Source organism: Anopheles arabiensis, chromosome 3, assembly GCF_016920715.1.
Source record: "Anopheles arabiensis isolate DONGOLA chromosome 3, AaraD3, whole genome shotgun sequence".
Taxonomy (NCBI): domain Eukaryota; kingdom Metazoa; phylum Arthropoda; class Insecta; order Diptera; family Culicidae; genus Anopheles; species Anopheles arabiensis.
Window position 1 is genome coordinate 30,008,200 of NC_053518.1, and position 23,710 is coordinate 30,031,909.

The 23,710-nt window shown below is 45.5% G+C and overlaps 3 protein-coding genes across 4 annotated transcripts in view; 2 read left to right on the top strand and 1 right to left on the bottom strand.

Moving 5' to 3' along the window:
- Positions 1–82: 82 nt before the first annotated feature.
- On the top strand, positions 83–5,471 carry LOC120901643 (sorting nexin-2). Of its 2 annotated transcripts, none has more exons than XM_040309760.1 (5): positions 83–684; positions 1,201–1,325; positions 1,415–2,303; positions 2,373–2,525; positions 2,595–5,471. In XM_040309760.1, the coding sequence occupies exons 1-5, from the start codon at positions 550–552 to the stop codon at positions 2,643–2,645; spliced, it is 1,353 nt and encodes a 450-aa protein (XP_040165694.1). In that variant the 5' UTR covers positions 83–549; the 3' UTR covers positions 2,646–5,471. The 2 variants fall into 2 exon arrangements, with proteins under 2 accessions (XP_040165694.1, XP_040165695.1); XM_040309761.1 differs by having other exon boundaries at positions 1,204–1,325.
- Positions 5,471–12,954, bottom strand: LOC120901644 (gustatory receptor for sugar taste 43a-like). Its single transcript, XM_040309763.1, has 4 exons — positions 12,754–12,954; positions 5,945–6,013; positions 5,774–5,863; positions 5,471–5,699 (listed from the first exon to the last, which is right to left on the bottom strand). The coding sequence occupies exons 1-4, from the start codon at positions 12,928–12,930 to the stop codon at positions 5,634–5,636; spliced, it is 402 nt and encodes a 133-aa protein (XP_040165697.1). The 5' UTR covers positions 12,931–12,954; the 3' UTR covers positions 5,471–5,633.
- A 2,302-nt stretch (positions 12,955–15,256) lies between these two features.
- The window catches only part of LOC120900860 (arrestin domain-containing protein 3-like), a 31,541-nt gene continuing 23,087 nt past the window's right edge, over positions 15,257–23,710 (top strand). Inside the window, exons 1-2 of the mRNA XM_040308386.1 lie at positions 15,257–15,321; positions 15,459–16,307. The gene's annotated coding sequence lies outside the window, so the exon portion shown is untranslated. The remainder of the gene's footprint in view (positions 15,322–15,458; positions 16,308–23,710) is intronic.

A 23,710-nucleotide genomic window follows, 5' to 3' on the forward strand; every position in this document is an offset into this window, starting at 1 on the left:
CACTCACCGCGCTGTGTACACCTTGGTTGTACTAAAAACCTCGCACCCGCATTTGACAGCGGCCCGTGTCTTCGTTTTCTCCGCATGACGTTTCTTGTTTTTGCTGACGACAAGTGCAGTTTCAGAAATTTCTTTACTCATCTCGCCGATTTTTCGCGTACCAAAGATAAGTGCAAGTAACTTTCGCTTCCCTTTTTGCTCCCCCGTCCGGTGTTGCACATTCCATGCTGCACCGTAGTTCGGATGTGCCGCACGGTAGCATAACTGTCAGTGCAAATTAATCGGCCCCGAAATCTGCCCGACCCTCCCAACGGGTACGCGTCCTTTGTTTTGTGGGGAGAAAAGCGCCGCTGCTGATAGTCAAAAGACCCCCCAGAACGGTGACGAGCGAAAGCCATTGTTGCTTGAGGTCTTAGTGATAGTCGTGACGCGACCGCGGATAAAGGATAAAGAAAGTCTACGTCGTCTGGAAAGCGATTGTGCCGCTATACCGACCCGGGACCACTCCCGTTCAAAAGCAGCACCAGCAGCAGCAGCAGCAGCAGCAAAATGGACACCAACGGTACCTTGGAGCATGATGGAGAGACGGAGCAAACGCAAAAACAACAGCCAGCCTTCGACAATGTTGATATCACGTCGCCGGACGACGAAAACGAGAACGATATCTTCGAGTCGGCGATACAGGTTCGTGTGTCTTCCGGGGACTTTCCTTTCCTTTCCTTGTCGACTTTTCTTATCAACAGCGGGCCCCCGCTGCACTGTGTGTATGTGTGTTGTGTTGGCTGCAACTTTCACACCCATCCCAAACCTTCACCGCCACTGCCAGGCGCCACCTTGCCCTCAGACCACCAATACTATTAAATTAAATTAAATTTGATTGAATTACGTTATGCGGGGTGCATCATAATTGGCAGCAGATAAACCGTGTGCTGGTGCCACCTAGCCCATGCATTGGCTGTGGGTGATTCAGGCGGATGTAGAGAGGGGGAAGCGGAGGGAGAACGCCTTTTTGCCAAATGCTCATCACACCCGCTTTAGCTCTGTGATTCATCAGCAAACGGCAAACAGGCCCCGCAGATTACGATAAGAAAATCTTCAATGGGCGTTTTATGCGTGGTGCGTCGTTTACGATCTCTCTTCCTTCTTTTTTCACGCTTCGTCGTTCTACACACACACACTTTATCGTTTTGTTTTCGTCAGCAGGAACCACTATCGCCCGTACTGGAGGACGTGCCGACGGACGAGGCGGGGGATACGTTTATCGAAATAGTTGTTGCTGACCCGCAGAAAGTGGGCGACGGCATGGGTTCATATTTGGCGTACAAGTATGTAGTCGCTAAACGACACACATTGTATTGATTAATGATTCACAAATAATCTGAATTTTTTTTTTGTCACTCCCTCCTCCCCGCAGGGTGTCCACAAAGACAAACATTCTGAAGTTTAAAAAGCGACAGTTCTTCACGATGCGCCGGTTCAGCGATTTCCTCGGTCTGCACGATCTGCTCGTAAGCAAGTACCTGCGCATGGGGCGCATCATACCGCCCGCGCCGGAAAAGAACATCATCGGCACGACCAAGGTGCGGATGGGCAGCCAGCCGCAGGCGGAAGCCGGCGCGGGCGTAAACCTGGAGTGGATCGAGAATCGGCGCGCCTCGCTCGAACGCTTCCTGAACCGGGTCGCCCAGCATCCGGTCCTGTGCCAGGATACGGACTTTGTCAACTTCCTCGAAAGCGACCAGGAGCTGCCGCGTGCCGTCAACACGGCCGCCCTGAGCGGTGCCGGCGTGATGCGCCTGTTCAACAAGGTCGGCGAAACGGTAAACAAGATCACGTACAAGATGGATGAAAACGATCCGTGGTTTAACGACAAGATCAGCGAGGTCGAAACGATCGATGCACACATGCAGAAGCTGCACTCCGCCATCAAGGCGCTGGTGTCGCATCGCAAGGAGCTGGCCACGCTGACGGGCGGTGTAGCAAAGTCGGCCGCACTGTTGAGCACGTGCGAGGAGCATACCGGACTGTCACAGGCACTGTCGCAGCTGGCGGACGTGGAGGAGAAGGTGGAACTGTTGCGCTCCGAGCAGGCCAACTCGGACCTGTACATCCTGTCGGAGACGATCAAGGATTACATTGGACTGTTCGGTGCTATCAAGGACGTGTTTCACGAGCGGGTGAAAGTGTTCCAGAACTGGCAGCACGCCCAGATGCAGCTGACCAAGAAGCGGGAAAACAAGGCGAAGCTCGAGCTGCAAGATCGACGCGACAAGCTGGAGTTTGCGCAGAAGGAGGTGGAAGAGGTAGGAAGGCCCAGAATGAGGAATTTGATTTTTTCTTTGCTCTTAAACGTCTTTTCGCTACCGTTACAGTGGGAGGGCAAGGTGCAGCGGTGTCAGAAGGAGTTTGACAATATTTCCAGTGAAATCAAGAAGGAGATGGAACGCTTCGAGCTGGCTCGTGCACGCGATTTCAAGTCGACCATCATCAAATATCTGGAAGATCAAATGGCACACCAGCAGCAGGTAAGCTTCATCGCTAGAAGTACAACCTTTTTAGTATCGGAAACACTAATCTTTGCTTTCTCAAACCAGCAAATGCGATACTGGGAAGCGATCGTACCGGTTGCCCGTGACATTGCATGAGAGGAACCGAACGCGTTGAATCCGCCCATCCTGTACGACGACGACGACGAAGACCGTGTTCCGACGACTGACAAACTGCGCCTCTCGATTAATTTAGTCGACTCCAATGCTAGGATATCGTAGGACGGCACACTGCCCGGGTGTGTGGTGTAGCAGCGGCCGAGGAGGATGGCCAATGATTTGCGCACGGCTTCATAAACACAACCCAGACAAAGACCTGCAGATAGTTTGATAGTGATGCTGTGCTAGACGATTGTTGTGTGGGTGAGAGTTGATCTAAGATTTCTTACGCCTCATTTCACTGCTCTATATCCTGCCCTCCCTCTCTGCTCTCCCGCCTCAAGCCCTTTCGACTAGTAGGAAGGAAAGGGGAAAAGGGTTTCCTTAAGATGCAAGCTACGCTCATGTATGCACTAAACAACGCGAGGAGTTGGGGGAAGAAGGGCAGGAGAAGAAAGGATAATATCGATCGACCAAAAGTGTGATGTGTATTTGTAAATAATGATAGCGCGAAGCAAAGAAGTAAAACAAAGTAACGTGTAATCCCATGCAACACACCCATTCATACAAAATCCCCGTTTAGAAGAAGTAGAAATTCGCTTAGGATGCTGAAATGTTAGTAACAAACACACATAGAGAGAGGCACACACACACATACAGTCACCGCAATGGCTGATGGCCACTAGTTAATTAGGCTTCACAGTGTTGCTTCTACTACCCGTTCTTACACATATCTTCCCCCCGTTACACATAGTTAAACATCCCGCGGCACCCGGAACACTCACGCAACCACCTTTGTTGCCTTTCTGTTTAGATATCGATTTAGTGCATTTGTTACACGTTTTCGTACGTAACACAGAAACAAACACACACACACAACTATATATGTAAATATGTTTGTTTTGAAACAGTTGCGTAGTCACGTCACGTGTACTGCCTCCAAAGTGTCCAAGAGAACGTTTCAGCAACAACAAAAGGGATACACATGTGGGTACCAAAATTCTCGAATAAGCTAACAATCGGGCACAGTGTGGCTCAGTATGAACACCCAAACTTGGTTAAACCTTTAGAGATTCCTCTTCTAATAATTGTTAGTATATGCTAATTTCGTGATGTATGTTTCAAACATGATCGGTTTTTTTTTTTGCAATTCCAGCCCAATTGGAGGGCGGTGTGAGATATTGTTTTCGTTCCAAAATTGTCTACACCTTCGTTAAGTTTTGTTTTTATATCAATGCCCCTATGCATAGATAGTAGCTTCTCGCTTAGAGCAAGGAAGTATTACCGAAACGTACGGTACGGTCTCGTCTGTCGAAAGTGGCATCAGTTCGCAAATGTGCTGTGCGTAAGGATTTGAAATCATGATAGAATATTAAAAAAAAAACCAATGTGTTTTTCCCCTTCCCTCTCTCTCTCCCTCTCTCTCTTTCTCTCTACTCTGTTGATCGTGCTCAGAGCCGGCGCAAAGGATATTGTTACATTTTTTTCATAGGTTAGAACACGTGAACTCTATTAGACTATACAAATATGGTATATGCATACAAAACTAAAAGTCTTATAATTTTTTTTTCCATTTTGGATCACTAGAGAGGAAGCGCGCCGTGTTGAAAAGGTGGAAAGGGGTGAACAAGATAATCAAAGGCGCAAGAGCGTGTGCCGCAAAACAAAACGGATTTGAACGGAAATCCGTGTGTGCAGGAGGAAGTAGATGAAGTCGATGTTTTGCATTAGATAGGAAGGATCGATGGAAAAAAGGAGACAAGTATCATAACAACCGTTTTAAGGTAAATCAATCGTATGTTCCGTTATTACGTTCAATGCTGTGCTTAAATCTTACTCCTAAAGATGAATATTGCCGGGACAGTAAATTTGTAAACACCTTTTGCGATAAGACAACAATTACAATCCTACACTCCGTTCGGTATCTCGATCGCCAAATTGAACAAGCTTGAAACAATCAAAACGTGGAAAACATCCCCGCCCTCCCGCTAGCGAATCATTTTTGTGTGTAGCATTGTATTTAATACTTTCGATAATCAACGCTTTGCGGCTACAGTGTAGATTCGTTATTTATTGTTTAATTTTTGGTGCGCTAGTAATGCATTAGTGGTAGTGCATGCTGTGGACACCTCAGGCATTCCAGTACAAGTGGGTACGATACGCTATTTTTTCTCGCCCCTGATTTACTTACCTACGAAACACGCCGTCTCTCATACCTCGATTTGCGTAGCATTTATGTAAAAAAACGGCAAACAAGCAAAAAAGAAGCAACCGAAAGCGCATACTTCCCATGTATTGCCGATGGATGATGCAATCTGTGTTCTCGTAGATGTATGCCGCGTGTGTTAATGGATGTGCGTGTGATAATAATCGAAAACAAGGGCAAGAAACAGTGAATAATGCGGCAGTAGGGATAGTAGGGCTTCAAGCTTCATCATGTACCACTGTTTTCTACACTGCTTGCACGATCTTGAGCGCATCGATATAGAGATTCTCTTTGTGTAGGATGTTTCCTCTCCTGTAGAATGAGCCTTTCTGCCGGGTATAATACACACATATATAGCCCTTCTTGATCGCATTTATTCGCGTCTTTCGTGGTTTTGTTGGGTCAGCAAGTTTAAAGCATTTATAAAGCTGACAGAGAAGGCACACAGAAACACACACACACACACACACAAACACAAGGTATGTTTAAAAAGCCCTCTGACCGTTGTCCATGATAATAAGCAAGAATTGTCGAGCAAGATAAAAAACAAACAAACAAACACGTGAGAAATGTTATTATTTCAAAAAATATATATACACATATATATCTATATTCTATTACGAATGCGCGTGTGCGTTGTCCTTTGTCCGAATGAAATGAAACTCCGAAGCAGTATCTTTACAGGTAAAGGTATCTATCTCGATGTGTCATTGAAGCAAACATTATTTAAAGAGCATTTTCCTCTATTTTTAGGAATATATCTCACTCAACGCACAGCTAAACTACTGCTCTATTGCCATTTCAAACTGTATCAGAATGATGAGATAGTTCGTGACGGCGGCCGCAATCTGTAAACGATACAATCAACCTTCTTTACACTGGCTGGCAATAGAAAATCTTCAAAATTGAAATTGAAAATTACCGAAAACAACACCGTGTAATCCAAAGTGAACATACGGCAGGCGGTGAATTCAATCGGTTGGTGTAACGTTTGAAGAGCAAACACCTCGATCTGGAAACAGATTTGTAAGGGATGGAAGAAACCGATTAATAATCGTCAACTGCAGCTGTGAAAGTAACAGTAGTTCCATACGCTTTGCTTAAGTTTATGATCCATCGGGCTGAGGTTCAGACGTAGCAGCAGCTTTTGCGTTTTTAGTGACTGTGAAAAGATGAAAAGAGGTGGACAATTAGAATCGATCAATGTGCAAAAGTAGAAAAGGCAGAAATTGAATCGTAAAGGTTAGTGTTTTAACGTTAATTCAACTCTCTTTTCGTAGTCCTGCTTGTATAAACGCACCTGCTCGCGTACCAACTCGCACGCCTCGGCAATGCAGTACACCTCAAAGTAGCACAACAGGCAGGTGAACGTTTCGTGTCCGAGGGCGGCAAAAGACAGCTCACTCCGCGTCCGATAGTGTAGGTACAGTAGCTCGAAAAAATGGTACAACTTTGCGCAAAAAAAAAACGAACACCACAATCAGTAAGCGACGAACTCCCACAGTCTTAAAACCGTCCCATTACCTGCGTGACGATGAACGTCATGCAGAGAAAGCTGCACGACAGCAGCATTTGCTGGTAAAGGTTGTGCGTTTCCGTGCAGCACGCCACGATCCGGCAGCGTGCATCGGCCAGATAGTTGAGCTTGCTCCGCACGTACACCGCATGCTGCAGCCGTGCGTATCCGCGCGCTCTATCGGCCAACCCGCCGGTATGCTCTACTATCAGCTGCTTCAAGCGCTCGTTCAGCGCGTAGTGCAAGTTTTGCTGGAACAGCATCACGGCGTAGTACAACGACACCGAGCAGATGATGGTCAGCTTGGGATAGTAAAAGATGCACAGCGACAGCAGCTCGCTGCCAATTGCGGTCTCCTCACCCGCGTCGAGCACCGCCAGCACGGCCAGCACGAACGAGCTCGTTACGATCAGCTGGCTGATGGTGATCTTGCGCAAAATGTGCCCCTTGATCCAGCGCTGCGACAGCTCGGTCGCGCTAAACAGCTCCCGCTTCAGCTGAAACAGATCGCGCATCAGCTGCGCAATTTCGTAGCGCTTATGGTAGCGCCGCACCACCGCTGAGAGAAAGGTTTGCAGCACGACCTGGCCCTGGATGGCACCGATCGCCTTGTTGACGGCGGATTCTTTGATGCCGTTCCGGTAGCGCATATCGCTCGACAGGAATTGGGCGCTCTGGTAGGTGAAGGTGCAAAGGATCGCTAGCACGATGCTGTACACTACCAGGACGGTCGAGACGCGCAGCTCTTGCCGCTTCCGATCGTACGTGATCGTCAGGTAGCCGAGCAGGGTGGCAATCGTTGTGCTGAAGAGCAGCAAACCGTTCACTACTTTGTCGTTTAGCATTTGTGTTTTGGATTTGAAGTGAGTTATTACTTTCTACAAAGATTGGGAAACTATCACTGAAGACCACGAGCCGTTGTCGATGTGCTTTATATGCGCTCCAATAACGCGATCACTTATTCAAACAATGAAATGAAAAGCAAGCAGCCGCTAAGTGGTGTGGTAGCACAAGATCAACAAATCAAGCCCGATTACGAAAACGAATTCAATTATGCATCGATTCTAATCACTCACTCTGCCTCCACTGCAGGCGATAGTGCTTACCTCTTGCCGCATCTGACCGCACGAGCCCACCACCGCCATCAGGAACATTAAATCCATCGTCACCCAAACGAGCTGCACGATCAAGTGCACCGTGATGACAAGCGGCTGATCCTCCAGCCCACCGGCCAGCTGCGACCAAACGCGATAGTAGATGGTGGTCGTGTGGATAAATGCTATCGCAAGGTAGGCTAGCAGCGGTGGACCGAACAGTTCGTTCGCCAGTTCTGCCCCCTGCCAAAGCTGGCCGTAAAAGTCCATCAAGCCGTCCCGGCCAAAGTGTAGCCGGCGTAGTGTTTCCTGCCGGTACGGATCCGTCCAACTGCTGAGGCGCGGCAGCAGCTCATTAAGCTTCACGGCACAGAGCATTAAATACTGCACACTACCGTACATCGTTAGCAGGACAGCGGATTTCGTGACATTGGAAAGGGCAATCCATAGCAGTGTTTGGGGATAAATTTTGCCCATCCCTTCGGTAAAAATACACTGCAGGGCTAGGTTCGCCAGCAGCGTGACAGTGTGGGCCGCTTCGTATCCGAGATTGAACACACAACACTTCCTGTACCAGGCGTGTAGAGAAAACGGGCCAACCAGCAAAGAACTGCTGTGCACATGGGTGAAAAGTTCGGCAAGCTGCTTCATCTTTGCGCGGCACGATAGAAGGTAGCAGGGTGGAAAGATGAGAAACGGAACCTCGCCCAGATGCATGCAGATGGATACGACGAACGTTACGCGGAATTTCACCATAACGCTAACGAACCATGCAAGGTAGAGCAATAAATGAACCAACGGGCCAGCGATTGCGATGATATAGCAGTAGCACAGTATTAACAGCTCCCAGCTCGAACGAGGCAGCCGTAATGGTATGACGCCCACTAGAATCGATTTAACGTAGAGCACTTTGGCAAGCAGCTCGATTGATGCCATTGCACGATTAAACTAGATTTGCTGCTGCAGAGCACTGACTGCGATCGACTGAACTGAGATACTGAACATAGTTTCGTCACTCTAGTTCAACTCTTACCTCGTCTACAATGCGTGCTTAATTATTCAAACCACTTGCCTAATGCGACCATTCAAGACTACTGCGACTTACCTCTTCCCGAGTACGAGCAAACATACCAACGATTTTCATCAGACACAGCAGATCGATCACGTTCGAGGCGACCGCAATTCCCGCTATCAGTAGCGCGTGCCAGCTGAGGTATGACCACCTAGTCAGCACCTTGGTCAGCGTCATATAGCAAACGAACGTCAGGTGGATCAGCGTCATCAAGAAGTACGTTATCAGCGGTACACCATACAGATCATTCAACGTCTCACACACTTTCCCAAGCTGCTCGTAAAACTTCAAGTATCCTGCCGATCCGTGATGCTGTTGTCGGATCTGTTCTTGATACACCGGATTTGTGGATAAGCGTCCAGCTGCCAAGTGATCATTTAAGTGATCCACCATCCTCAGCAAGTACTGTGCACTGCCGTAAATGATCAGCAGCACGATTGACTTCGTGAGCTGGCTGAGTACACTCCACGAAAGAATTTTCACATACTTTTCATGAATGCCAGTGCCGGGCAGCACAACATTAAGCGCCACGTTCACACCGTACGCACTGTCGTACACCAGATTAAACAGAAAGCAGGCACGAAACCACAGCCGTAAAGGAAACATGCTCAAAGACAGTGAGCTGTAGTAAACCTTCACCAGAAGCACAAATAATTCCTTCACTTTTTTATGCCTGCAAAGCAAATAGCACGGCGGCACAACGAGCAGGATCGCGTCCAGTAGCTCCATAAACATGGCCGTGTAGTGTGCAACGGAAACACCGAAATTCATCGTAAAGAAGGTGGTCAGATAGACCCAGCAGCGTCCCATCGGGCCGATTACGGCGATAATGAAGCAGTACAGCAGCAACGAGCGGCGAAACTGGAGCGAAAGCGTCGCAGGGTGAAATTCGTATGGAACAACACCGAGTGCAACCATTTTCAGGTGAATTAGCCTGGCCAGGAGCTCTAACAGCGGCATCGTTCGACTGCTGGTTCGTTGTTTGCAGATGTACTGTCGATCCTGTTCTGCTTGCCGATTCATGGAAACAACAAAGGCACACCTACGACCGAACGGTTAGGTTGGGCAATATAGTATTTAATTAATGGGTTCCTTTAGTGCTTTAGAAGCTTTGGTGCGCTTCTGATATGTTGGTGTTTGTGTCAGATGACTATGAATGAATGACCATTCATTCAATAATTCCAGCACGACTCAATCAATTACATCATTTTAGTACACATCGGGAAGCCAAGCCCCAATGACCTGGTATCCCTTCCTGAATAAAACAGGAGCGAGCTATTGTGGTACCTCATGATTGGAATTTCCTGGATTAGTGTTGTGAGGACTCTTTGGCCGGAGAGCTCCAGAGGGTACTACGCATTTAAACGCGCTTCTCCACGTGCTTCTACAAAAGTGCTAAGAGTGCGTTGAAGTATGGATATGATCGCAATGTAACAACATTTTGCAATGGCCTGCTACATCCTTACCACAACTTACCTCTTCCCGTGTCCGGGCGAAGGTGCCCACTATTCTCATCAGGCACAGCAGATCGATCACATACGAGGCGATCGCAATTCCCGCTATCAGTATCGCCTGCCAGGTGATGTATGACCACCTGACGAGCAGCTTGGTCAGTATCAGGTAGCAAACGAACGTCAGGTGAATCAGCGCCATCAATAAATAAGTTATCAAAGGTACACCAATAAGGTCATTCAACGTTTCACACATTATCGCAAGCTGTTTGTAAAACTTCAGGTATCCTGCCGGCCCGTGATGCAGTTGTCGGATATGTTCTTGATACACCGGATTTGTGGATAAGCGCTCAGCTGCCAAGTGATCCTTTAACTGTTCCACCATCATCAGCAAGTAATGTGCAGTGCCGTAAATGATCAGCAGCACGACCGACTTCGTGAGCTGGCTCAGTACACTCCACAACAGAATTTGCACATACTTCGCATGAATGCCAGCTCCAGGCAGCACAAGATTAAACGCAACGTTTACACCGTACACACTATCGTACACCAGACTGCAGAGCAAACAGGTGCGGAACCACTGCCAGAAGGGAAAGATGCCCAGAAACAGTGAGCTTCGGTAAATCTCTACCGATAGCTCAAACAACTGCTTCACTTTTGCGTGCTGGCAAAGCAAATAGCACGGCGGAACGACCAGTAGGATCGCGTCCAGCAGCTCCCTAAACATCGCCGTGTAGCGTACAACGGAAATGCCGAGCTTCATCGTAAAGAAGGTGGTTAGAAAGACGCAACACCGTCCCAACGGGCTGATTATGGCGATAATGAAGCAGTACACGAGTAACGAGCGGCTAAATTGGAGCGAAAGCGTCGCTGGGTGAAATTCGTAAGGAACAACACCGAGCGCGACCATTTTCAGGTGAACTAGCCTGGCCAATAATTCTGAAAGCTGCATCGTTCGGCAGTAGGTTCGATGTTTGCAGTGAAAGTGTAATTTATGGACTAGTTTTGGCTTGTGAATTCATAGAACCAAAAAAGGGCACTAACTACAAACCCGGAAGCTTATTTCGAGCGATACACAATTTAATTAATGTTTAATGTTGGTAATGCTTCTGGTATGTTGATGTTTGTGTAAGATGCTCGTGGGTGTTGTAATTCATTCAATCATTCCAGCATGGTTAATCAATTACACCGTTTTAGTACACATCAAGAGTCCCTCAGGATCTACCATTTCTTCCTGAATAAAACAGGAGCGAGCTATTGTGGTACCTCACGATTGGAATTTTCTGGAGAAGTGGTGTGAGGACTCTTTGGATAGAACGTTAAAAGCGAAACTACGTATTTAAGTGCGATGTACTATACTATACTTGTAAAGTACTACTAAAGCTTGGTTCATTTAGAAATGGGGCACTTTGTTCGAATTACAGTGGTGCCCCCTATGGTCAAAAATGGAAAACGTTTTGTTTTGAGTGCGTTTGTTGACAACAGAAATCACTGCACTTCATCAAATTTGCAAGAGGAGAAACGCAAACTGATTGTACACAACTATCTGCTTAATCCATTGTGCAGTGAATTGCGATGCAAATCTTGTTTTTGCTATGTATTTTTTTTTTATTGAACTGTTACATCTTAATTAGGCCATACGGCCCGTTGAAGATTAATAAATTATAATAATAATAATAATAATCCATTGGTGTCATTTCGGGAGCTGGCAAAACGATCAAGTTTACCTAAGTCGACTGTTGCACGAGTAACTAAAAAATACCAGGAGACACAGACGACTGCTCGTAAGGTGCAAACTAATCGACGGAGTGGAACTTAAACTGCAATTGAAAGTCGTTCCCAGAATCCAGGCTAACCCAATCCTCTCAGACTAAGATCTCTGCTGTACGACGAATCCAACTCCGAGAAGATTTCAAATGTTTTGCGAGCCAGTAAACATCCAAATCGCAACATGAAACAACAAATAAAAGGCCAGAAACCGGGCTCGAAAGGTGTACGAGCAGGTGCTGACGAAAACCGCATGGTTGCATTTTGAGGGATGATGGAAACCTACGTGACGGCTAATTTAAACAAATCCTGGGGGTAAAATTGTATAGCGGGGCAATGTTTGAGGCCACGTTTCCAAGAAGTTTAAATTTGTTTTCGCCGATAAGTTCGCAAAAAAAATGTATGATTTGGTAAGGAATCTGTTCATGTGACAAAAACACCACCATGTTTGTGACGAATAAGAATATGAATTCGGATTTGTATAAGAAAGAGTGCCTTAAGGAACGAATTTTGCCATTTTGTTAGGTCTCATACAGGGCTTTCCAAGTCAGTTTTTGAATGTTTACATTCGAAACTGACCTGGAAAACCCTGTAATGGTCCAGTCATGTTTTGGCCTGTTCTACCAAGCTTGGTATGAAATTCATATTAAAAATCCTGTAGCCACCAAATTGCCCCTATTTTCGCCCTACAGAGCGATATAGGGCAATAATGAAAAAAATTGAAGAAAAAGGATACTAAGGACTAGGGACTGAGGACATCATGCAAATGAAGAGTTGTTAGTATTTACTGGCCACAACAGTGACTGAAGCAGCTCTGCGCCGGTTGATTATAACAACACCTATGATTCAATTAAAGTTTTCCAATTGGATTCATGGTACATAAGATACACGCAATGCAACGCCCCATATAAAGATGATCTCAGCCTTAGTGCGTTGAGGTATGCATGTGATCGCGTTATAAAACACTAATCAATAGTCTTCAACATCCTTACTACAACTTACCTCTTCCCGCGTCCGGGCAAAAGTGCTCACTATCCTCATCAGGCAAAGCAGCTCAAACACAGTCCACATCCACTCGACTCCTGCCAGAACATTCTGCACCACTGAAAAGTTATGCCACTCTACCATCACCTTCGTTAACATCACGTAGCAAATGAACGTCAGGTGCATCAGCGACATCAAACAGTACGTGATCAACGGTACACCAAACAGATCGTTCAGGATTTCGCACACCTGCCACAGCTGCCCGTAGTACTGCATCCAGCCGGCCGGTCGCACGTGTAACTGTCTCAACGTTTCTTGCTGCACTGGACCCGTTGAACGGTGCACACCAAGCAACAAGTGTTCTTTCAACTGTACCAAAGCCATTTGCAGGTACTGTCCACTGCCGTACATGATCAGCATGACGGCCGACTTCGACAGCTGGCTCAGCGCAGTGCTAAGCAACAGGTTCACTATTTCTAGATCGAGCTTAATTCCCGGTAGGAAAATGCTAAGCGAAATAATCACCGCATTCACACTTTCGTACATCACATTAAAGAGTAAACAGGTGCGAAACCACCGCCGAAAGGGAAAAGCACTCACTGTAGGGTTGTGGTACAGCTTTACCAACAGCTCGAACAGTCGCCTCACTTGCCTGTGGCGGTAAAGCAAGCAGCACGGTGGCACGATGAGCAGCACTACGTCCCAGAGCTCAATGAAAAGGGCCGCATAGAATGCTACAATGTATTCATCATGCAGCCTTAAGAATGTGGTCAGATAGATGTAGAAGCGCCCCGTCGGCCCTATGATGACGATCGCGCAGCAGTACACCAGCAGTTCGCGCCGAAGCTCGAGCGTTAGCGTGGAACGGTGAAAGTGGAACGGAACCACCCCGAGCAGGACCGTTTTGAGATGAAGCAATCGGCTTAACACTTGTAACATTTTCATCTTTTGAGGGGTTGATTTGTTACACTTTTCAGCTCCTCTGATGCAACTCGCTCCGCTTAATTGAACAGCCTTTAGCGTAATGAACCGATGGACCGTTTTGCCTGTTTGTTTGCGCTGTACGACGACGACGAACCGTTCAACCCAAGGTTACCTTGCGGCGACACTGCTGTATGCGATATTTAATACATTTTCTTAATTAATGGTGTACCTGTTGTTTGGCTCATCGTCACCTGCTGCTGGTGCTTAGCAGCTGATCTCGCAACGCTTTTGCATAATTCAAACGCACCCATTAATTGCGTTATTTTGCTTCACATAATGCATGAAACTGTATCCTTCTGCACCCACAACGATATTCTTTAATGGAGTGGATTATTGCTATTTAAAGTAGGGTTTCATCACGCAGCGCAAAAAATTAACATCCCTTTCATTGACTGAACCGGAAAATGCTCTTTAAACGCTTGATGATTCAATTTAAAAGCTTTTCCTCGTAAAAAAATACGTAAATCCACGGGCTAATTTCATTCACAGTCACTACATCCTTAATTTAATAATCGATTACATTTTTTTTAAATATTGCTACCCACCTCACACCCTTCTATACTTCTCTGATCATCTGTTTTTGTATGTGCCTCTCTGTGTTTTTTCCACCCCTCAAAGATATTCGGTAATTGGAAGGCCCGGGGGCAGTAAACACGGATTACGCACACGTACCATAATCCTTTAGCCCGCCCGCGGGGGGCTGTGGAGAAGAAATGGAGGAAAAAAGCGATATGAAAATCTCAATTAAACCCCCCTCACTCGCCTCCGCATTTGCCCCTCAGGCTCAGGGATCGATTTCAATTATCCGCACTAATGAAGCCAACCAAGTTTTGCATTAGTGAACGGGAGCGCACGCCGGCGTTAGCGAAGTACGATGTGAGAAATTATTTAACCGAGCGACAATAACAAAGTCCGGGTAATGTCCCGGGGACAGCGTTGGGGATGTGTGTGAGTATGATTTTTTTTTTTGCTTAATTTACGTAACTTCATGTTTGTACAAACCGCAAACTGGTTGGATCTAATTGCGGATGATACAATGTAATTTACAGCTTAAATTCTATTTCGAAAGCATGGAGACGCATTTTACTCCGTTGAATTAAGGACATAATTTTTACAATTTTTTAATGTTTATTTCAGGTTCTTGCTGGAAGTAAAATATTACAATAAACTCACATAGAAAACTAACACAAAAAGTATATAAATATACATCAAACGCATCATTATAATTTTATTCAAATGTTCAATCCTTTTCATTGTGTGAGTGTATAGAAACGACGTAGAAATAAGCATCGACACAACACAACGCTAATGCCACGTGTAGCTCCAATGGTCGAATTATAATATGCGTGCACTCTGGCACCAACAAAGCTGCCGCCAAATATAGTATGACGCGTCGGTTGCGAAAGGATAAGTGGTAAATAGGGCATCCTCAAGCGCACACACTCGCACACACACGCGCGGAATGCTGAATCTATTTGAAACGTCATACGTCATACACGGACACTGCGCTGTAGTGGTATAGGTGTCATCTAGAAAGCTCATTTCGAACCACAGTATGCGCTGAAATATCGTGGACGAGAATATCGAAGCGGACGCCTGGTGGTTCGTAAACTAGTAGTTTTTAATTGTATTTTTAATTATTTAAAAATGAATGAATTTAGAATTATTCTAAATTTTAAGTTTTTTCTGGTGATTTTAAATTCATCGATTTTATTAAAATATTTTTAATTTCTTTATAGAAACAAAATACCAAACTCTACCGTCTCCGTTTCGGTTTCCAAACAATCCATCTCCGAAGCGGACACGAAGCTTAACCGAACAATTCCGACTCCGTTTCAACGACGTCATCACCCGTGGCTTTCCGTGGCAGGGCTTGCCTGAAGGATGCAATCAGCGAAGCGGCATGCTGCCAAGCACATCAGTTAACATTCGTTCGCGCGACGGTGCGGACACGGACAGACGAACGCGCGTACAACATTGCCTTCTTTGCGAGCCCTTGCGAGGTGTGTCACCGTTGTTCTGGCGTCGTTGTGTTTTTACGCGGAAAATGCGAAACACGCCTGCTTTACGCCAGTGTCTTTAGTGCGCCAAAAAACGAGATAGAAGAAAAAAGAAGATCCCATCCCGCACACGCGTGCACAAAAGGATACACGCTGTTTGCGGATTGTGGTTGGTCTCATAATTCTACGCTCTTACCCATCGGCGGGAAGCAAGGGACCCGTGAGAGGGGGGGATTTCAGGCACTTTCCCGCTCGTGGTGAATCGTTAATTGGTGCTTAATTGTGCGCGTCATCACTGGGGCGTTGGGCCTCTGGGTGTGCTCTGCCCCTTGTGTTGTGTGGTGTGTGTGTATGTTGCAGGAGTGCAAGGAAAGGTGAGAAGAGAAGGAAGTGGGGGATAAAAATTCCCTGCGGATATTGCCGGCGCCTTCCAGCGATAATCCACACTGGTAAAACACACGAAGCCCGACAGGCAGAGTCAGAGCCAAGCGCACCGTAAGCGCAGGTGTTTGTTCAGTGTTTCAGAAGAGTTTTTGGATTTTATCACCGTCACATCGCATCGCTCGTCATCGGTTAAGAACTTTTTCGGTAAGTCTGGGGCTGGGTGAAGGCGTGTGGTTCGGCGGGAGGGGTGCATGCAAAATGAGAAGGGAAACAAATGGATGTAAATTTAAAATTTGTCACTTAAAACATGGCTCACAGGCTGTACACATGCGGGAATGCACGAAGAGCGATGTTTTACTGCACCAAAACTTGTTTCCCGATGGGGGGTTTGCAGGATATGGTGGCTTTTAAGAATGTGGTCAAAGTCATTAATTAAAGGCAAAGTTGGGCCGGTAGCAATTTGCTAAACTTGTTACAGTCGATTTAATGGCTACAATTTTGCTGCTTTGAGTGGATTGTCTGATGCTCTTCTGGGTGATTCAATTTACATTATTAATGTTTATTCAATAAGTTAAACTTTATCATAAATTGTTTCTTTATTTTACAAACGAACCAAGAAAAGCTTTCAATAATATCACTTAGCGCTTGAAGGTATGCAAAATGTTGTTTTTCTCTTTTCTATGATCTGATTACCCTTATTTTTGCATACATTTAGGCGCTTCGCAATAAAAATAGGTTCTTAAAAGCTTTCAATGTGAACGTACTGTTGTCTATGAAGTATTTATTACATTTTACATCGAAAAACGTGCAAAAAACACCACCCCAAAACACCTTGCGTTGCAGTCAACCACAGCCTATATTGGTATTGTTATAATAACACCACCCTAAACTGTTTATTAGCAATGGCAAGTAGATTGGTTCCAAAATTAGCTCCTCGCATTAGCGCAATGTAAGCAAATCAAATTCAATCGCACCATACAACCAAAACTAGTGCGCACCGCAGCGTCACACAAATATTTCCATAAATTTGCGCTCGCTCGCTCGCTCGCCCGCCCCAAAATATTTTGCCCTAAACATTCCCGTGCCACATTCTTCATTTATGACAATTTTATTTTCTCCCCCAACAATTCCACAATTTCACGTTCGCAGTCATCGCCGAATCATTGCAAGCTTCGACGGCATGGCACCGGCACGGTACGGCTGTAAGAATGCCTCGTGTGAACGGGCACAGGCAAATTTACATAATTTTGAGTCGCTCTCGGCTCGGCTCCATCACCGCGCGCTGACAGCTATCTGTTTGCGCTGGCAAAAGGCAAATTGGGAAATACAGGGCAGCGGGTTTGCCTTGCCCGCCCGATTGTGCAAAATTGTGTGAAATATCATTTTCTTCGCAACATTCCGATCCACGTGCTTGCCATGAGATTCCACCAACGTGAACACCAAGCAACAATAGCGAAAAGAAAAAAAAGAGCAATACAGAGTGTCCCCATTTTCCTACTGGTGTGTGTGAGTGTGTGTCTTTCCGTTTTGCTACTAGACACCGTTGTCCCCTCCGTGCGCGTGGATTTCTCTTGGAATTGGAAAGCCAAACAGCAGCAGCAGCAGCAGCCAGCAGCAGCTTCATCATAAACTTTTCGTCTTTTCGGCCAAAAACGAACACAAAAAGTGAAGAACATTCCCGGTTTTGCCAATCCAATCACTTCTGCCACAGCTGAATCGCATTGTGTTGCCACAGCTACTCCCTGCTCGGGAGGGACGCATCCGTTTCCTTGCGAGAAGCGAACAAAATCGGCCAAACGCCGTTGAAGTCATCCATTGACCTTCAGCGGTCCGCGCGCGCCTCTGTAATCCCCGGGTCGCAGACTTTCGCGCGGCCCATCCATTACCATGTCAACTCGCTTCCCGAGCACGCGGATGAAAATATTGGAAGAAAATATATGCTCGCGTGAGCCATTCTTCTCCCGGCACGCGCGCCCGGGATGTGTTGTTCAGATTCGGATGCGTTTTCAACCAGGCGACGATGTGGATGTGTGCCGACCGGTGTTCTGAGTATCATGATTGGTCCAGCTGCCGAGGTCTGGGGCCCATCCGATGTGCATTTGCCAGTGTTCATGTTGTGGGAATTTAATTAAATTTGCTCTTCCATGCCCAACATGTGCACACAACGAATGGAGAAGCAAATAGTTAAAATTAAAAAAAAGCGCATGCACCCTGCTAAAGAAAACACATTTTTACATAATGCAATGCCTTTTTTTAACGCAGTGCCATTATGGGTTGGGTGTACTGTACCGCTCCCATGCGAGCCCCAAAAGATGCACTATTAGCGCTGAAGCAATAAAAAGCGCCCGCACACTCAAGTGGTGCAATAAATGTTTGCTTCAAAGCTCTGCCTTTCTTACAGCGGTACAGCTTAAGGGCAATAAACATACACACACACACACACACACACACACACACACACACACAAACGAAAAAAAAAACAATAGCAACTGCAACAACTGCAACCGCTCGGTGCGCTTTTGTGCCAGCTTACAACCGGCGAGAGCGAGGCCAAATTCAATTTGAACCATTCGCCCTCATGTACTTCACTTGAAACCGTCTAGCGCTGTTGCTAGTGCGGAGAATGGAATTTTCTGATTAACTGTTGCACGCAAAAGGCTCTCGTACAGTGTGAAAGAGAGAGAGAGAGAGAGAGAAATAGAGAGAGAGAAAGAGAGAGAGAGAAAGAGAGAGAAAGAGAGAGAGAGAGAGAGAGAGAAAGAAAGAGAGAGAGAGAGAGAGAGTAAGGGAGAAGCTTTTATGCTGAAGTTTGTGGGCGTGTGTGTGAGTCTTTGACTTTATGGAGTCAGGTTGCAATTCAATTGAAGCTTCACATTCGTACTGCTTTCATTTTCATGAGGTTTTACCAACCCCGTTTTAGCGAACTTCCCCGAAGTGATGCAACAAAAAACGAGGAAACTTTACCTCAACAACAACAACAACAACAACAAAACAGCAACAAAACCACCCGCATACAAATAGTAATATATAATTACATTCAGCGTACTGTGGTGGTGGTGGTGGTGGTGGATGGTTGGCAGCACCGTCCCTTACAAACATGCAAACGTCCCTCCCGGCACTCGAAGCTGACAGAGCAGACCGTGGAGCTTTTAAATGCAGTATCACGCATGCATTGCATTCATATATTAATTCTTTAAAAGGATGGAATGGGAGTTGAGTGGAAGGCGGTACAGTGAAAGGGGCGAGTGTAGTCGGGCGGTGCTATCACTAAAACTATTCTACTCCCACTGAAGCTTTCAACGCAACATTTTGAAATGGACGATTTCGTTTTACTGAAGCATTTATCTGCCCAGCGTGTGGAAAAAGGTTATCTAATGTGAAGCGATACGAGTGAAAAACGGTGGAGCTAAGGTGGACACGCTTAACTGTGGGTGAAAGATATTCCAAATGGGTAAACTTATTCAATGTAATAAAGATTTACCATAACGCTCATTTTTAACGTCTTTTGCATACTGTTAGGCAAGTTGATTTGCGCCAAAATGTATGCAACCATGCAATTACACTTTTAGCACCATTAGCAGCATCAAAAGATTGCTGATAAGTTTACTAATTCTGGCGCTTTCAGATCGTTCTACTTTATTTTCGCCAAAATGTATGCAACCCTCATAGCATCATTTCACTATCAGCACTGCTTAAGCAATTAAAGTAAAATATGACTCACAGTTTTATCAACTTTTGATTAGACTCCTAGCGTCGATTGCCTACTCCTGAGCACTCTCTTCCTTTCGCAATTAATACATCGCCTAATGGTATGCAATCCTCAAAGCCCAATTACACCAACAGCAACCTCCTGTACAACCCTTTTTCATCACATTCGATGCTTAAAGGTCAGCGTCCGTTACATTATTCATCAACGCAATTTGTTCTTATTATCAATCTGATTGCTTTATCTTCACATCTTATTTAAGTTGCACTCTTTTCGGAGAACTGTTTGCACTTCCTCCACCTTTTCCACCCCTAAATGACTGCAATCTCCATTACACAATTACGTTGTCAGCACATTTTAAACCGAAACCTCACCCCATTTAGCGATACAGATTTCGTAATGCATTATTTATGATCGCACTTTGGTTCGGTATTGTGCAAGCGCCGTACTTTGTTTCCCCTTTTTTAGTTACCCAACAAAAACCTTTTACTGTAAAACCACAAAAACCCTCGTCCTCGTTCTTTTTTAGAGCATCGATACCAGTGCTCAGTGAGGTGTTTTTTTTTTCTAAATCTAAAATTCAGATACAATCACCCAACAGGTACGCATTAACGCCAAACCGCACTTCCAGTGCTACACCGGTTTACGCCGGTACGAATGCCCGTGGCAAGCAACGGCACACAGGCAGATGCGGGGGGGGGGATCGTGCTTTACGCCAGCCAAGAAACTAGCAGTCGAAGTTGCGTCAAAAGCAATCGCAATAAAATGCATTAAATATGAAATAGAGCCACACTTCTTGCTCCGGTGTTGTTGCCCCCTACCCGGGGCGATAGGAAAACCGAGCAGCATGCTCATAAAATGAAAGGCTTCAAATAAACGGAACGTGATGTGTACATGGAGAAACATTACCGTTGCGTCTACCAACCGATCGGGTACGAGCTACCGTTTGCTTTGCCAACGATGGTTACTAGCCCGACGGTACGCGCTTACTAGGCGCCCGCTCGCAGCCATCTTACGCTTCCCGGTGGATTAATTCCGCCTTCTTGCGTGATTGCATCACGTCGCGCAATTTATGGGAACGTGTTAAGTGTGTATGCATATGGAATGGCGCACTAAAGTCGGCTTCTTTCTTCTCGTTACACACACACACACACACGGAGAGGAAAAGCTGTGTTTTTTATAGAGCAAAAAATTAACCATTTCCACCCAAGGTTGATTGGGGGGAAAATAAACAAACAAACACAAAAATAAAATGAATCTAAACAACAAAGCAGCATAATGCAACAAAGCATTCTCGGGGAATACATATCGATTGGAAAGGAGACAAAGCAGAACAATTCCCAAACTCAACCCCGTCGTTTAAAAAACACGGAACTTGGAACTCGATTGAAAAACTCCACCGTTTTTGGGGCTGCTTAAGCATCCACGGCCTCCCCCATTCTTCTTGTTCAATGTTTTCATTGCCTTTCTTCTGCTGGGGAACCCGGGGAGAATTGGCTACGCTCCACCCAAAAAATGGGCAATCGAGCAGAAATGATGCCACCCGGGCAATGCAGTGTCCCGAACTGAACCCACCAAAAACCCCTGTAAGCCGTCCGTCGGGTTGGGCCAAAGTCCACCGAAGCCCACCAGTGCCACGTTCTCTCCCCGGGAATCGAACGGTGTGGCCAACACAAAACAGAAGGAAGAAATGACAGGAACCTGGAAAAAAGAGTGCCAAACGCTCCTCTTTTTTTCCTGCTATGCCAGTGGGAAATCTTAATCCACTGCTTTTTGGTGCTTTCTACATCAGAGCATACACACACAGAAAAGCACAATTTATCTACACAACTTTCAGGACAGCTGAACCAAACCAAAAAAGCGTGCGGATGGCCAAAACTCCCCGCTATAAGGGTGAAAAACGACACGAAACAGACAAGTGGTTGCGATTTTATTTTTGCTTCACCACCATATCCGTGGAGTACTTTCCACTTGTTATTGGTGTGGTACAATCAAAGCTGCTTTTGGGGTAGCGAGGTAGCGCAGGCAAAGTGAAAAAAATAAGTTCCGCTGGAACTGTTTTCGTTTCCCTCTTTTGGTACTTTCCTGCTTCTCGGGTAACTGAGAGGAATAACAACAAAAAAAGGCTCGTCAAGAACCCAAAATTGAGAGCAATAAAACGGTAAACCATTGATGTTGAATAGGTTGTTTTTTTCGGCATTGTGTGGAAGCTTTTGGGGGAACGCCTTTGTGTCCGATAGTGAAAGTAAAACTTCAGCAACAGAACACAACCCACACAGCAACACAATATGCTGCGATACGTGTTTTTAAGAGAGGGAGAGAAAGAGAAATCCGTTCAAGGACACTAAACGGAACAAAAAGCAGTCAATTCTTGGGAGAATTATACCAGGAACCAAAAGTTGAATGCTAACGCCTCATCCCCTGCCGTTAATGTGAAGGGCAAATGGTGCTGGAGCGCCGGAGAACGGCACATGTACACATTAGTAAACAAAACAATAAATCACCTGATTAGAAATTCAATTAAAGGTCAAAGTATGGCGGGCAGAACCGTAGAATGAGAACAAAAAAAGATGGGCTTCCTCAGGCGCTTCAACATACAAACACACATACACCTACACACTAAAGACCCATTTCAGTGCTCACCCCGGCGGGATGCCGTTCGATCCGTTGTCTTATCTGTTTCGGAGGCTGAGGGTGGCGTAATTGGTGGCCCTATCTGCCTGCTGCCAGACCGTGATTCGTGACAGGGGAACGAACCCTGAGTGATTTGACATTTGAAGGCTACCGGGGATTGATGTGGATGCGAAAGCACTGTTGCAGTGCGGGGGTTTGGCTGACGTGGGAAATCGGTACGCATGTGTAATTTCCATGCAAGCAAATGCTGCCACATTAACTCGATCTCGCATATTCTGCTTATTTGATTGATTTATTGCATGCCAATTGCTGCCACTTTGCCCATTTATTGATCAAGGTCGTGTGAAGTAAATTAAATTGCAGTGTGTTTGAGTGTGCGTGGTTTTCGATTTGATTGGTAGAAACAGAAAAAAGCGCATCAATGTATGTAAAAAGTTTTTCTTTTATTAGTTTTTATTAGAATGTGAAATTTAATACGTAAATATTAAAAATGTAAGCAGAAAATGTAAAACAAACAATATAAAGCCGGAGCATTCTTAAAAAAATTAAAAAAGGTAAAATAATCAAATTAATGAAAATAAATAAACAACCACGTGTAAAAATAGGAGAATCTAAGAAATAATCAAATTTATTACTTGTCCCAAAAACAACATAACACGAAACATTCTAAGAAAATATGCTAATGAAAAACTATACCTTAAATAATCCCCTTAAAGTAATCCCTTCAATCACCATAACTTTTTTGTTTGTTCCGTCCTCTAACTATGATTTTTTTTTCTGATTTACGATATCTATTGCAATCAAAGTTATTGCATACATTTGGGGGCTTTTAGCACAGTGCACTCTATCTTCTTCGAAATGGCACAATAATTAACACCATTACTGTCCAAATGGACCGTGATGGCCAACGCACCAGGGCAAACAATAAAAGCAACGCTATCGAATATTGATAAACACAAATCGCACGAAATAAAAGAAAACGTGTGTCTTCCACTCCTTTACCCCATTCCCTTCACGCAAAGCAAAAAAAATATATGTATGTGGTCTTCAAACTTCCCCAATTCTTAACGTACTTCGCACCAACTTTACCGGTTGGTTCCAGCTTTTGTTTGACTGCTCTACCGCAAAAGCTCCACCGCTTCACGCACGCACTTCACGCGCTGGGGCGCAAATGGTTCGTTTCCGAAATTGATACGGTTATTGCGCTTTCCACTTGGCGAACTTGCCTGCGCGTGCTGCTCTTATGTGGGTGTATGCGTTTGTGTAC